At 39.8% G+C, this 15,924-nt stretch overlaps 1 protein-coding gene across 1 annotated transcript in view; it reads left to right on the top strand.

The window, feature by feature from the left end:
* Positions 1 to 15,924, top strand: part of LOC122816492 (dynein axonemal assembly factor 8-like) — a 3,534,829-nt gene that overhangs the window by 1,896,263 nt on the left and 1,622,642 nt on the right. The window contains exon 14 of the mRNA XM_044089323.1: positions 8,310 to 8,454. Within this exon, the coding sequence (XP_043945258.1) occupies positions 8,310 to 8,454 (145 nt within the window). The remainder of the gene's footprint in view (positions 1 to 8,309; positions 8,455 to 15,924) is intronic.

Raw genomic sequence — 15,924 nt, 5'->3', positions numbered from 1 at the left:
TTGTTAAGCTTATGGGGCGGTAATTACCAGAGTCCGTAGAGGCACCACCTTTGTGGAGTGGGACCACAGTTGCCGTACGCCACTCCTTGGGCACGTATCCTGTGGTAAGGCTGAGATTAAACAGCTGCCTTATGTGCGGGTTTAATTCCTCATTTAGCTCGTGTAGCACACAGCCGGGGACACCATCCAGTCCCATTGATGCTGTGTTTTTAGCTTTAGAGAGAGCAGCTTTCACCTGCGCATTTGAGATGTCTGGGAGGCTACACTCTGCTGGGATAGTTATCTCTCCTTTAGGGGGGGAGAGAGGGGTGAAGTTTGCACTGAACCTGTCTGCCAGTATGTTGGCAATGTCTGTGGGTTCAGTGATTTTTGTATCATTTTGGACTAATTCTGAGCATATCTGGGAGTTTCCACCCAGGTTCCTAACATAGCTGAAAAAGGCCTTATGATTGTCCTTTGAATCCATGACAATTTTTCTCTCAAAATTGGCCTTAGTTGATTTTATGAGTGCTCGTATTTTTTTACTAATAATGATCAGGGGTGACTTCCCTTTTATGGATTTTGTTCCATCATGCAATAGCTTTCTCCTCTTATTGTAAAGTTTGTTAATGGCTGGGGTCCACCAGACTGGACGTTTGCCCTTTGTGGAAAGAGTCTTGGTTTTATTTGGGATTGCCTGATCCATGCAGTCCTGGAGGTGTTCATAGAAGGCATTTGTAAGGGCTTCCGCAGCTTTGGTTGTGGTTTCCACTGGCTCAGGGGTCTTGAAGGATACCATACCAGTCTTGAGTAGTGTGAAGTTTGCTTTAGAGAAGTTCTTCACTGTGGTCTTTTTTGTTTGGGGTGGGGGCGGGATGTGGTTTTCCAGTGAGATTAGTTTATGATCAGATCTCACCAATGAGGGATATACTTCCGGTGTGGAGCATTTTGTCCCCATGTTTGTGATAATGAGATCTAGTATATTTTCTCCTCTCGTGGGAACAGTGACTAGCTATTCCATGGCATTTGAATTTATGAACTCCAAGAACCGTTGGGCTAGAAAGTTAGGGCTTGAGTAATGTTCACAGTCTATACTCGGGTAGTTGAAGTCACCCAATATGATGGTGTTTGGAGATACATTTATACCCTTCAGTGTCTTCAGGAAGGCTGTGTGGGGTTCCTGAGTTTGTGAGGGTGGCCTGTAGCATGCTACAATTTGTAGAGCAGTTTTGCCTATGATTAGTTGCACCTGGATGGTTTCCGAAGCTTCGTGCGTTGCCACCAACCTGGAGGTGTGGGTATCCTTTATGAATATGGATACACCCCCTCCTTTTGTGGTGTGGTCCGGGTTTTGGGGCCAGAACGCATGATATGAGGTAAAACCTAATAGTGCCGGGGTGCTCTCAGGAGCCTTGAACCAGGTTTCAGTTACAGCACAGACATCGATGTTCTCCATACTGAGAAGGGCCTCGAGTGCGTGCATTTTGAGATTTAGACTTCTGGCATTGAGCAGCATTACCCTCAGTTTCTTCCCATTTTTGTTTTCTAGGGTGGTAGGTTTAGAATTTGAGCCTTGCCTACAGGAGTACAGCCCCTTCTTAGAAAGACCTGACTCCCCATCCGGGAATATCGATGCGATCATCCAAGATCCTTTCAGAATTGGATGTGGTGCACCTTGTGGATCAGCTGCTGATGTCGAGGGGGATTACAACACCATCCGAAACTCCCCTCCTTGTTGGAGTTGGGAGTTCTTCTCCACAGACTCCAGTTTACTCTCCTGCTTTGACTTCTGTGCAGGTATCGAAGCTCCTGGAACTGACACCCTCATCGGCTCCCACTGCTTTGGTTCCACTGGTGGACCTCACCGTGGTGCCGGAGCCATCCCTCTGGCTCCTTGTTCATTTGGAACCGAGCCTTTCTCAAGATCGTGGCTGGTCCATAGGCACTGGGGTTCATGGTACGGCAGCAATTTTTTCTGCGGTGCCATCCATGGTTCCGGGAGTCCTTGCATATCAGTGTCCTAGTACTTTGGGTGGTGCTTCTAGTGTTCCAAGCATTTCATCCCATCCTCCCATCAGGGACAATTGCGGTTCAATCAGATAACATGTCAGTGGTCTGGTACATCAACAAACAAGGGGGGAACCAAATCCTACCATCTGTGTCAAGAAGCCATGAGAATTTGGCAATGGGCGATAGGTTCCATCTGCTTTCTGATAGCAATGCATATTCCCGGGAGTTCCAACGTGACTGCAGACAAGCTGAGTAGATGCATCCTACTGCCTTATGAGGGGTCCCTCAATCCTACTATTGCGATGAGGATCTTCAGTCACTGGGGCTAGCCTTGCTGTGCCTATTCGCCTCTCCAGCAAACTACAAATGCAGCAGCTAATTTGCCCTAATCCTTCCTCAGGGGGAGTCCCCGAGGGATGCTCTGATCCACGATTGGCCCACGAGACATCTGTATGCTTTTCCCCTGATTTCCCAATTTCTAAAGATAGCTCTTCGTCTGAGAAGCAGAGTAATCCTCATTGCTCCTTATTGGCCATGGCAAGTTTGGTTTCCCTTCCTTTGGCCTCACCTACTAGATCACCCATGGATTCTGGATCCCTCTCCAGAACTGATCTCATACCCACAAGGGTTGACTCGTCCGGACATCTTCAGTCTCAAGCTGACAGCTTGGTTCCTCCACTTCCAGTAATTGCCAGGCAAGACAACCTCAACTCCCCAGTGCGTTATATCCTTTTGGCTTCACGTAAGCCATCTACCAGGAAAACCGATCTCAGCAAATGGAAGAGGTTCCTCATTTGGTCTCAAAAAAGACAACTAGATCCTTGCTCAGCTCTAGTTGCTGTACTTTTGGACTATTTATCAAATCTTCTTGATTCAGGAGCAGCATCCTCAACCATTTGGGTACACTTAGCTGCTGTCTCAAATTTCCATAATGGTTTTCAATATTCTTCCCTTATATCCAAAGAAAAGTTGCCGAAAAGGGCCCGAACAGTCACTAATAAAAAAAAATAAACAGACCCCAGAAGGATCACAGTAAAGCGGTCAGACAGTCAATGAAATGTTAAATAATTTATTCCGAGTATTCACTCCACAAATAAAACATAAAGTATTCACTTCACTTTACCACAGTGTAACGCTCAATCTACCTAATACGTTTTTGTTTTAAAACTTCGGCAGATGTGGGCTGGTCTTGCAACAGTTCTTATTTATACAGGTTTAAATTAATAACATCCAATCACCAACTTCATAACAAATGAGAAATAAAATTTAAATAGATGACTTTAAAACTCCATAAAAACAAGATGTTTTTGTGGTCTAAGACCTTTTCAAAGCTGTGTTCCTTTTAAAATCATGCTAAAACAGTTAATAAATATGATATACCAGTATGTGTTTTTTTATAAAATAAAAAATATATAATATATATAAAAAATGTATTAATTACTTATAAATTAGTGAAAATCTTTTTGTTAAGCTGGATTGTGGCATCGTCTTGTGGTGAAAGAGTAAATTGCACATCATTCACATTAAACATCTCTTAAAAAACTTTGTGACAAGTTATACAAACAAATAAAACCTAATATTGTGTTTTATAAAATCCAATGTAGTTTATTGTTTAAAAACTCACTTTACTATACAAGTCCTCCTATAAAATTTTAATAAAAACATTAAAACTGTTAGAACAAGTATGAAATATTAGAAAAATGAGCCATCTTATTAAGACCTTATAATTTATGGAGATACAATCATTTAGCCCTGGCCATCTGTTGGCTTGTAAAGTTACTTGACACCAAAGCTCTCTGCATTCTATTCTTTCCTCCCGTAAACCACCCCTATCGTCATTTTACAAGTAACTTTACAAACCAACAGATGGCTGGGGGTAAATGATTGTATCTCCATAACCCCCCTTCTCAAATTAAGAGCTGCTAAATCATACAGCTGTTATCAGTTGACTTACAGGCTGCATGTTAATGCTGTTAGTCTGTAGTTTTAGCTGCATGTTAATGCTGTTAGTCTGTGGTTTTATAGAGCTGATAAACACTGTATGCGATATAACAATATATGCAATATAACCAATTTTATTCTCTATCTCATGTTTATATTGCACTGTCGAAAACTCAAACTGTCGACAGCGTAATGATCGACACAAAAATGTCGAATGTCGAAACCCCCAAACATCAAACACACAAAAAAAAAAAAAAAAAAAAAAAAAAAACACCCAAACACAACACAAATTGCTCTATGCAGGGGGGGGCAAGCCACCCTGCATCCCCCACACCCCCCACTACTTAAATATACCAACTCTGAGATTGCACTACATTGCAGTAAACGGAAATCTCCCCTTACGGAGATTTCCATTTACACGAGCGAAGACTTTCGCTTTTGACATTTTGGTGCCAACAGTATCAGCTTCGATATTGTCGGCCTTCGACAAGGTGAAGTAGACCCCTCTATCTCTATCCCTTGCATGCTCTCCATTTCACATTCGTGTAACCTTTGCACTAATTCTGCCTTATTTAACTTTGTTTTACAGTTTGCAAGGGTTTCTTACCTGAGTACCCCCCCCCCCCACACTTACACACACACACCTGGGATTAACTGCATAAAAGAAAATCTACTTTATCCACTGAAGCTGGCTATCTTAAATAAATAAAACCTCCTAGAAGCAAGATCCCGACACCCTACAGCTTTTCTGTTGTAATAGGCGAATTACAGCTTAGTCTTTGTAAAGTTTTAAGGCTTAAGAGGTGTGTGCACAACAACAATGAAGGGTTCCAGCCAATTACCCCTAGATTGGGCCGTAATACCGTGAATCAGCCTTACACACACACACACACACACACACACACACACACACACACACATTCTTCCAGTCCCACACATTTACTGCTTAAATTAGTAATTTTTTGCTTTTACTTTCAGCATCATTTCTACACTAATCACAACTGTCTTTATAACTGCCCAACAACCCTGTGTGTGTGTGTGCTTACAGTGATAAGTATTTAAAGTATTCCAGAGCTACTTAGATTAATCTTTTGTTAGATACTAATATTTTAAGCTTATTACTCGCCTTAAACTCATTTCAAATGTAGCAGCATAGGGGGTGCGGTACACCATGAAATCACTATTACGGGGGACAGATTGTTGGGCACCTTTCCCTGTGGTCATTGTTCCTCGTGCCAGTACATATTCAAGTCCAAACAATTTACCAGTAAAAATACGAGTCAGCTTTTTGCTACCAGATTTTTTGGGAATTGTGGAGCTGACTGGGTTATATACCTGGTCACATACACCTGTTCGGCTTTTTATATAGGTCAGACATCATGTCCACTGTGTCCCCGTATGTCTGAGCATCGGAGTAATATACGCAACAAAAGGTTGACAAATGCACTATGTAGACATTGTATGGTTCATAGTACTGCCCAGTTCTACTTTATGATTGTAGATAGGATCTATGGCAATAGAAGTAACAGACAGGGCTGGCACTCTATTTTAAATAGAAATGAGAAATATTGGATTATAAAACTGGGGGGGTCTCTTTTCACTGGGGCTTAATGATCATTTATGAAATTTATTAAATAGTGATTCATAGCACATAACATGGTGACATTTATTTGTTTATTTCTTAGGAGTGTTAACAAATGGTATAGGAAATGACATAATATGATCTCTCATTGGAGGGTTGTACTATTTAAAGGTTATGATTGTATGGGATTTTTTGTTACATATCCCATTGAGGAAGGCAGGTTTGCAGAAACTGGTCTGGGACTTATCCAAATAAACCACTTTACTATTTTTGGGTGTTGTGTTGATTACCTCATGGTGCTGGCCACTTGTGTACAGAAAAACAAAGACCCCTCAAATCTACCGCAATACAAGCAATTCCATAACCAGGCAAAACATCTAATAACGATTGATAAAAAGCCTACTGCCTCCACCTACAAAGCCAACATAAAATTAATCCCCAAAATTTCTGGTCCTCCTCCAACCAACCATTCACCTAGGCTCTCAAAGCAACCCATCTCCTGACCCACACAAAACTCCTACCGAACTTGCCACCCTCTTTAATTCCAACTTCATTGACACCATAGCTAACCTAACTACCACATTTCCTGCAGTTACCACCACCACCATCACCAAGACAACTGATGACCAAATCATCCCAGCAAACAATCCTACCCTCTACTCCAATCTAAAATTCTTCCCCATACCCACCACCACAATAAAAAAAAACTTTTACTTAAGCTAAAACCCTGTACTCTGGCCCCTGACAGTCTACCCCACACTTCCTGCAGCTAGCTGCAAACTCTATAGCTTATCCCATCAGCATACTCAACAGATCGATTAAAGAGTCCCTTGCCCCAGACATCTGGAAAAAAGCAGTCATTCTCCCCTTACACAAAGGTGGCACCAACACAGACACCACAAACTTTTGGATCACAGCAATTCTCTCACCCCTCTCTAAAATACTGGAAAAATGCATCCATGCCCAACTCCTCAACCACCTGCTTGAAAACCAAATTCTGTCACCCACTCAGCATGGTTTCAGACCAGGACACAGTACCACTATGCCCTCCTCTCCTTCCTTGATGCAGTTAACCGGGCATAGGATTCTGACAAAATAATTGCTTCTCTTTTCCTCAACCTCTCCAAAGCTTTTGATACCATTTCCCAATACCATCCTCCTTTCTAAAGTATCCACCCACCACATTTCTCCACCTACCCTACAATGGTTCAAAAGCTATCTTTCCAATAGGCAGCAGTCCATCAAATGGCAAGTCTTACTCTCTCCCTCAACTTCCACCCCGAAGGCTCCATACTTGGTTTTCTCTTATTTAGCATCTTTATTAACAACTTTCACTCCACTCTCCCACAATGCTCAGTAATCCAGTATGCTGACAACTGTACAATATGCACTGCAAATTTCAGCTCTGAACTCTAGCAAATAACCCAGAATGTCCTCACTTCTACTGAATCTTGGATGCTTAACAACCATCTTGCCCTAAATCCCACAAAAACTAATCTAGTACTTTTTACCCCTAAGAAAACCACTCCCCTAGATAAAAAAAAAACTCTTTACTCTAGAAGCCCAGGACAGTACCACTGTAGAAGTTGTGCCACACACTAAATTACTAGGCATTATTATAGATGAAAACTTTAACTTTGACTTGCACATAAACAATAACATCAAAAAACACAGCAAAAGCTTGGTATGCTCTACAGGCACCAACACTTCAATAGCCTCTCTACTAGACAAAACATTGCAACCACCTTTTTTATTACACTCTCTCCTTTATGGTGCCCTTCTCCTCACTAGTATCCAAAATTCTACAAAATCCAAACTTGATATGCCACCAAGGACAAATTCTCATCCCACCATTGTAATTAACTGAAACAATTAGTCTGCCTGGAACTCCCCCACCATTTTTCATTCTCCCAACTAACTACAGTGCACAAAATAATCTACAGACCCAGACACTGTCATACTCTCTTGACTCTACTTGCCAGATATCAACCCAGCAGGCACTAAGATCTGAAATTCATTTACTTCTAAAGGTAGAAAAGCCTACCTTACTTGCTGGTCAACTCCTCTACTCCTTCACTGTCGCCAAACTATGGAACTCACTTCCTATTTCTATAAGAAACAAAGGCAGCACCACCACCTTCAAACAAATACTAAAAAGTCATCTCAACTCTTCCTGGCTATGTCCCTTCTCTATAACCTAACCTCTTCCTTCTCCATCTATGATAACAAAACCCCCATGCTTTGTGCTACTACTGATTGATGATATTTTCTCCATATTTATTATCTTTCATCACTTGTTGATAATGGTACAATATTGCAGATTAATATATCTCTGTTTAATATCTCTCTGATTGAATTCATCTGGCATCCAGCTAAATTCCTTTTATGTATATATTCTGTTATATTACTGTAATCAAACTAACTAGATTCCTGCTTTTATGTATATATTCTGTATATATTACTGTAATCAGTATGTGTAACACTGTTACTACTTCTGTACCGATTAATGTTTAATTTTTTTTCTGTATCTGTGTTCTTACCAGAGCTTTTCTCCCCAAGCTTCCACTGGAAATAGGCTCTTTTAGGCCCAGTGGACATTCTCGGTAAACAAATGCAATAAAATAATCTCTCTCAAAGATCTACTGTTGTAGTAAGTATGTGATATAACTGTATTGTGTGAAACCTTCCTATTTTGAAAATGCTGGGTTTAATTCTTATTTTACTGCTGAGCTTTCTTTGAGTTTGAATAAGTTGGACTGGCATGGATTTTAGTAACTGTTTTCATTTTTGTCTTCAGATTACCATGGCGGTAATGTTTCAAACTTTATTCAGTAACCCTCTGGCATTTCACCACACCCTGCAGCTTATACTGTGCCATGGCTTAGATATATGTGGACTTCGCCTTCTTTACCCCAAGTACAACATTTTAGCTTCTAGCACAGGTAATTTTTATTTGCAAAGTCAACATTGTTATCGAAACCTTTAGTACTGTAATGTGTTGTGCTGGTGTAAATAAATAAGTATATGGTAAAAAGTGCACTTATTTCATTAAATTATCGAGTAGTCCCCAGCAGTCATTCATTTGGCTTGCACATATGTAACATTTTATCTTATGCACAAAAAGAGAGTCCACCAAGTTAATGCAGCTGTTCATATATTCCTATACTTACAGTCTTCCCCCCTATTTCTGAATAGATCTAGTGAGTCTGTCAGTTAACCTTAATTTTTTTCCAGGATTTTGCTATTGTCTCACTGGAATCACAGTTAACTTTTCCAGCTTTGAGCTGCACATATATTCTGTGCTTTACCTCTCTCTTTCTCTTCCAGCCTTCTTAAGCAGTGATCTGCCCTTCACTTGATATTTCTGTCTTCTATTTAGGTATAGACATGGATTAAGTAAGGAGATTCTTACTCAAGGAGTTATATTTCAAGTAAGTTGTCATATTTGGATTTGCAGTCTAGCAGTGTTTCTCCATTTGGTCCTTCCTCCCTGGACCAGCCAGCGCTGTTCTGATGTTGTTATAAGCCTTGGTATGCGGTTGCTTGAATTTCTGAGTCTGCTTTGTAATACTGAAGAAATACATTCTGCACACAGTCTTTCTGGGAGCATCTGACTTACCTCCAGTTTAACTGCTGTGATATACTGCACTTCATGCAAGTCAATGTGCTTTTGCATCCCATAGTAGGGAACTGTGCCTGTAAAACCCCAGTCACTAAATACACTACCTTTAATTTTGCATCATCTCAGAGAAAAGTGAGATGTTTACTTCCTCTTCTCCTGACTTGTAGTCTCAGAAGTAGTATATTTAGAGATTAGGGATGTGGAAGCGGAAACCTCACATCAGGGGTACAGCCAACCTTCAAATTGTTTTTAAAATTTGTTGCACTTTGTTTTACATTTGTGATGGTTATGTTGGATGGTGAACTAGTGTGGTAGATAGTCTGAATGTCACAGAGTTAGTCATCACTAGATCAAACTAGAACTGATTCCTCCTCAAAACTTCATTATCAGGTTCCCTCTTTCTTTTTGTCCCTGGCAACATTTAGCAGCTCGGCTTTATTTTTAGTTCATGAAGAGTCTATCATCCATATCTAGCTGTATTTTTCTTTGGTCATTAAATATTCATTTCCCCTTTTTATGTACTTGTCAGTTATTATTTTGATACTCCCATTCTACAGCTGGTTTATTTAATTTAATTTTATTTATTTTCTCCTAGCCTGTGTCCTGTGTAATATTTTGCTCTGAAAATTGTTATCTTCTCCACAGATGTCCTTTATGAATTATCCTTATAATAAACAAGGGTCTGCCTCATGTTACTTCTACTGGCCTTCCTGTACTAATTTACTGACTGAATTATCCCACCGCCCCAGTTGACAGCGATGGAAAATAGAAGTCATTATTTTACAACTGTTTTTCATCCTTTCACCCACAGATACCAAGGCTTTGCCTCCACACCCCATTCTGTAAGCATACCCCTATGGAGTTTGCTCCAAATCGTATAAGGAGGAGACACAGTTTTGAATGTATATTTGCAGTTAAATGCACGTATACAAATGGCAGAACAAAAAGGTGGTAAATATGATATGCATCCAACAACAACTTTTCCAAAATATCCTCTTAAAAGTCACATGGCACGCACCTTTTACTTGTAATTCTTCCCTAAAGTTGCATGTACTGTATACATTACTTCCTCTTATTTTAAAATAAAATTGCAGTAAATAAATTTTGTGTAAATACATTGACGGGGTATGTTTTGTAACTATAGATGTGTATCCTATTGATCACTGCTGCAGTATAGCCTTAGCTATATGGTTTACATCTTGCCAAAGATGTAACAGCCTGCCACCTTCCAAAGCTTCAGAGCACTATCCACGCATGCAAAGTGTCAAGCTGAGCTGACTAAAAGACAAGTGTCCTCTCAGTGGGCAAGAGAGAGACAGTCTTGTCAGTCCTGGGAGAGGGAACAGGGAAGGCTTCCCTGTTGTGCCAGAATGCTGTGCCCTTCCCTGGGAAACAGCTGCTGCCATTAGTAACAAGTTTGGCTCCATTTTTTCTAAACAAGAAAGAAACAAAAAAAAAACATATATCTAGTCCTCCTCAAATTTTTTTGGATAGGAGTAGTTTACTGGGACTGGCTTGTGGATTAATTCAGGCTGTTGATGCTTTGTGTAAAGCAGTTTATGGTAAATGAAAGAGGGGATTCCACTTTTCCTAAAGAGATTCAAGATTTTGAATCTGAACGGAGGATGCAGGGACAGATTCAAGGATTTGTTTTCTGATTTCTGATTCAGAATCTGAAGACAGCTTAGTTTCTGATTCTCCCTGTGGGGATTTCTCTTTCTCTGACACTATTGCTAGAATGTCCCACTGTTTTTAGTGGTAGAACCCTTAGGTTTCTCAGTCCCTCAGAAAATACTAAGAATTGTTACAGAAGGATTTTCCAGAACCTACACTACTCATTCCTCTTGTCCTGTCTGCTTTAGAAGATGTGTGTCTTATTGCCTGCAATTTTCCTGATAGTTAGCTGTCCATAAAAAGGTAGATAAGATGTGCCCCCAACAGTGGGACTGGTAGTGGTGCAGAGGTTAGAATTGTCACCTCACAGCAAGAAGTTCTCTGGTTCAGTTCTCTGCTGGGGTGCCTTCTGTGCGGAGTCTGCATGCCCTCCCTATGTTCACATGGATTTCTTCCAGGTTCTCAGGTTTCCATTAACATTCCAAGGACATGCATCTGAAGTGTTTCTCTCTGGGCCTCCACTGAAAATGGGGTCTGTCCTAGTTGGACTTTCCCGGTAAAAAAAATGTTAAATAAATACATAAATAAAGTTCCTTAGTCTTTTAAATTTTTATACACTATTCCCGAACCTGACCTAGCAAATATAGCCTTAGTTGATTTCACTTTTGCTAAGCACTTAGTTAATTCCAATCCTACTCTTTCTAATAAGGATGAGAGTATTATTGATGGGTACAGGAAAAAGTGTATACTTCTGCTACATTGCTTTTCAGAACATTGAATTGTTGGGCTCATATGTCAGTTTGTTTTGACAAATTGTGAACATATGTGGAATGTGTTGTCTACATTTTCTTCTTGTTTTAAATAACTTAGTTTGTTCTATTGCACAGGTCACTTTGTGTGTATGACTCTTGTTGATAATTCATCCAGGACTATCGCCACGGGTACTATTTTAAGGAGGTTTGCTTGTCTGTATTCTCAAAACTTCCCAGTTAATGTAAAAAAATTAGATTTTAATTTCTGCCTTACATAGAAATTTAGTGTTTGGTCCCTCTGCTGCAGAGGTGATCAAAAAGTATGATGAAAGGAGCACGCTGATCCAGGGGATCTCTACCAATTTTTCAGCCCTTTTTTTCCAAATTGTCCAAGGGATTTTCTTTCTCCTCATCCAGTTTTGGCAAAAAAAAGATTAAACAGCCTCAACAGAATTCAGATAAGCAGACCATTAAGAAGAGATGCCAAGGGGGTACCAAAAAGAAGTCTAAAACCTCCTAAAACTAAGAACAGTCCATCAAGTCTAAATAACTATTTTTTCAAGAGAGCTTGAGACCCCCTCCCACCCTGGCCCCCTTTCTCTTCCATAAGTCTGAATCTCCATTTTTCTCTTTGGAAACAGATTGTTTAAGACAAATGGGTTCTAAAAATCATTCATCAAGGTTACAGGTGGCAGTGGGAGGAAATTACTTCTTTCCAGGGGGTCATTCATCATCCTGCAGATCAGACACATTTCCACCTTCCACCTATTCTTCATCACACACTATCCCAAAGGAGAGATAGAACCAGTTCCTTCTTACCGGGTGGGGGAGAGGTTTTAGTCAAGGATGTCCCTAGTGCCAAAGAAATAAAATGCTTAGAGACCAGTTCTGGAGATTTTTCTCCTAAACCTGTGTTTAATAGTGCCCATATTCAAAATGTTGTCATGTCACAACTTGTTACCTCTTCTTCCACTTTCAAGTTTTTTTGTAACACTAGAAGTAAAATATGTTTATCATCACATCCCTATTCATCCAGATTTCAGATGTTTCTTAAGGTATTGTGTGTCTGGATCACATTATAATTTCTCTGCCTTACACTTTGGACTATCCACTGCACCAGGAGTGTTCACAAAATGCCTGTCTTCGATTATAGCTCATTGCAGGCTACAGGGTATCCACATTTTTCCATATTTAGGCGACTTGCTTATCTTTGCAGAGTCTTTTCTAGCTATTCTCCTGACTCACTAAATCACCTCCTCTCTACTATAAACTGGTCCTTTCTCTCTAATTTCACTCTCGATGAAGCAGTCCTGCACTGAAACAACACCTTTCTATCTATCCTCAACTCCATTTCCCCCACTAGGAAAACTCGCATCAAATTCAGATATGCCCCATGGCTAATAAAACTACCTTTACACTCATGAAGACCAGAGATAAAGCATGGAAAACTTGGAAAGGCAATAATACTTCTTCCAACCTCATCTCTTACAGGGAATTTAGAAACAAAGCTAAGAAACAAATCAATCTTGATAAAAAGAACTATTACCAATCCTCACTTAATCCCTACTGTAAGGAACCCTATCAATAAACTTCTCTCACCTGGTACTCCTACCCCACCCACACCTTATTCTGACAAGACTCCTCTGGAAATAGCAACCCTCCTTAATAAGTTCTTCATTGAAACCATTGAAAACTTAACTGTAACTAACTTCTCTACCTGCACTTCTTTCAATCCATCTACATCTTCATCCACCTCTGATTCACCTCTCTTACCCTCACTCTCATTCTCACTTGTTCCCACCTGTTATAGCAGCTTACTCTTAACTAAACTAAAACCCGGTTCACCCTCAGCTGATAACCTTCCTCCATTAGTCCTTAAACATGCAGCTACATCTCTAGCTTACCCCATATCTATCCTATTTAATAGATCCATAAAAGAAGGCAAAGTCCCTGAAATTTGGAAGAATTTTTTTGTAGTACCTCTTCATAAAGGAGGAAACTCCACTGAGCCAATCAATTTCAGACCAATTGCCATACTGTCTCCTTTCTCCAAAATACTGGAAAAGTGTATCCATAAGCAAGTACGTAATCATCTGCTACAAGAAAACCCACTCACACCAACTCAACATGGCTTCCGCCCCACACATAGCACAGCTACCGCTCTTATATTCTTTACTAATAACATTGCTCAAGTCAGGGATAATAGCAAAAGCTCTCTTTCTGGACCTGTCAAAAGCATTCAACACCATATCTCATACCATACTTCACCATAAACTCTGCAACTTAGGCTTCTCAAACTCCACCACCTCCTCTGTGATTACCTCACTAATAGACACCGGGCTGGTAGATGGCACTCTTCCTACTCCCCCTTTCTAGCAGTTAGGACAGGGGTCCCACAAGGATCAATATTGGGCCCTCTCCTCTTCAATGTATTTACCAATGGCTTTTTCTCATCCTGCCCCCAATCCAATCTTATTCAGTATGCTGATGACTCAACAATCATCAACTCTGCTGACAACATAGAAAACCTTCAATCCCTTACACAAAACTAACTCCACTCAGTTGAAAACTGGCTACAATCCAACCAACTCCTGCTAAATGCGAGCAAAACTAAACTAATACTTTTCCTACCTAAAAATCTGGAACATGGAAAACCGAACTTTTCCATAACATCCCTTAATGGAACTAAATTTCTGTTGACACCCAAACAAAACTCCTTGGAGCAATAATTGATCATAAACTTAAATTCAACCATCACATTCATAGCTCATTAAAAAAAACACCAAAAATTAGGTCTGCTTTACCGTCACAAAAACTTTCTTCCCTGTGCATCCAGGCCATCCCTGCTTCTACCATTTTACTCTATGCTTCACCTATTCTAACCCATATACAGAGTAACCTAATATCCAAACTAGAAACCACATATAACAAAATTAGCCAGATTTGCTGCAAATCAACCTTACAAATCCCATCACTGTCTCTCATTAAAGGCTTTACATTGGCCTGAATTTTCCAACTTACTGCCTCAATCCCAACTCCTATAGCCCACAATATACTAAACAATCCTAAATCCTGCCCATCCTTTGCAAATTCTCTGACACTTTATACTCCTCAACGCCCACTAAGAAGTACTAATCAATACTTTCTTGAAGTTTATAAGCCAAACAAACCTTTGGGAAAATACTGTATTGTCACTCAGTTGCAAAAAACTGGAACACACTCCCTTTAGCCCTTAGACTACTTAAAGACAAAAATGCCTTCAAGAAACAGCTTAAATCTTTTTTCCTGTTAAATTGAATATGTTCATGCTCTAAACTAATACCCAAGAAACATTCAGGGATAACCTAACTTAACTGTATCACTTCTAGTGCTCTCTCTTGCTATTACCTACATATTTTTTTTTTCCGTCATATTCCATACTAGTTAGCTCATGTTACACTCATTTCCCATAATCCCTTATTACTGTTCTTTAATTTATTTATTAACTTCCAAAGCTCACACAACTTTATCTGTATATTTACTTACTTCATGCCTAGCACCTTGGTTCAGCAATGTATTGACGTTAGTCTTACCATATTTCTGCTTAGTTTCTTGCCATACTACGTGAAAATTTCCATATATGTATTGTATTTTCATCCATTCTGTATATTCCTTTATTGCATGTTATGTAATTACTTCAGAAGTATGTATACTTAAAATGTGATTTGTGTTTATCTTTGTTCTTACTATTTGTTTACTTAAAACGTTTTTGGGAGCTTTTCTCCTGCCGAAAAAGGGCTTCTATGAACCCAGACAGACTAACCCAGTTAACAAATGTAAAAATAAATAAAATACATTTTTCAAAGTGTCAGGAATCTCTCTCTCTCTCTCTCTCTCTCGTGGGTGAGAGATCTCTTGCACAAACTGGGATTCTAAGAGAACATTCAAAATTCTTTCCTGACACACTCACACAGGATGGTGTTTCTGGAATGTCAACTAGACAAGTCAGTTCAAAGAGCTTTTCTTCCACGGGAAAAAAATTATCTTTATTTAGATCTGTTTTTAAGGTTTTCCTTTTAGACTTCAGTCACTGCGAGGGAATACATTGTGATTTTGGATCTCATAGCATGTATGATTCTCATGTTACTCCTGTCCAGACTCCTAATGAGAAATATACTGTGGTATCTGAAATCTCTTTGGTGCAAGCATCAACACCCCTTATCTTTTCAGATCCCCATGCTAGGGTTTGTCAGTAGAGAAATCTTTTGGTGGAGACAATAGATATCCTTAAATACAGGTCTCCCCTTCTTCCTCCCTGCACCAAGGTAGTCAGTCACCACAGACACTTCGGACATTGCTTGGAGAGCATTTTCAGGAGAAAATGCAGGTAGTGTGGGACGTAAAGAACAAATCCAAGCACATAAATAGGTTCATAGGTTCATACT

This window comes from Protopterus annectens, chromosome 12.part0 (assembly GCF_019279795.1).
Source record: "Protopterus annectens isolate FY-2018-M chromosome 12.part0, PAN1.0, whole genome shotgun sequence".
Lineage (NCBI taxonomy): Eukaryota > Metazoa > Chordata > Ceratodontiformes > Protopteridae > Protopterus > Protopterus annectens.
Note: the sequence above shows the minus strand (reverse complement) of the source record. Positions and strands in the feature narration are given on the sequence as shown.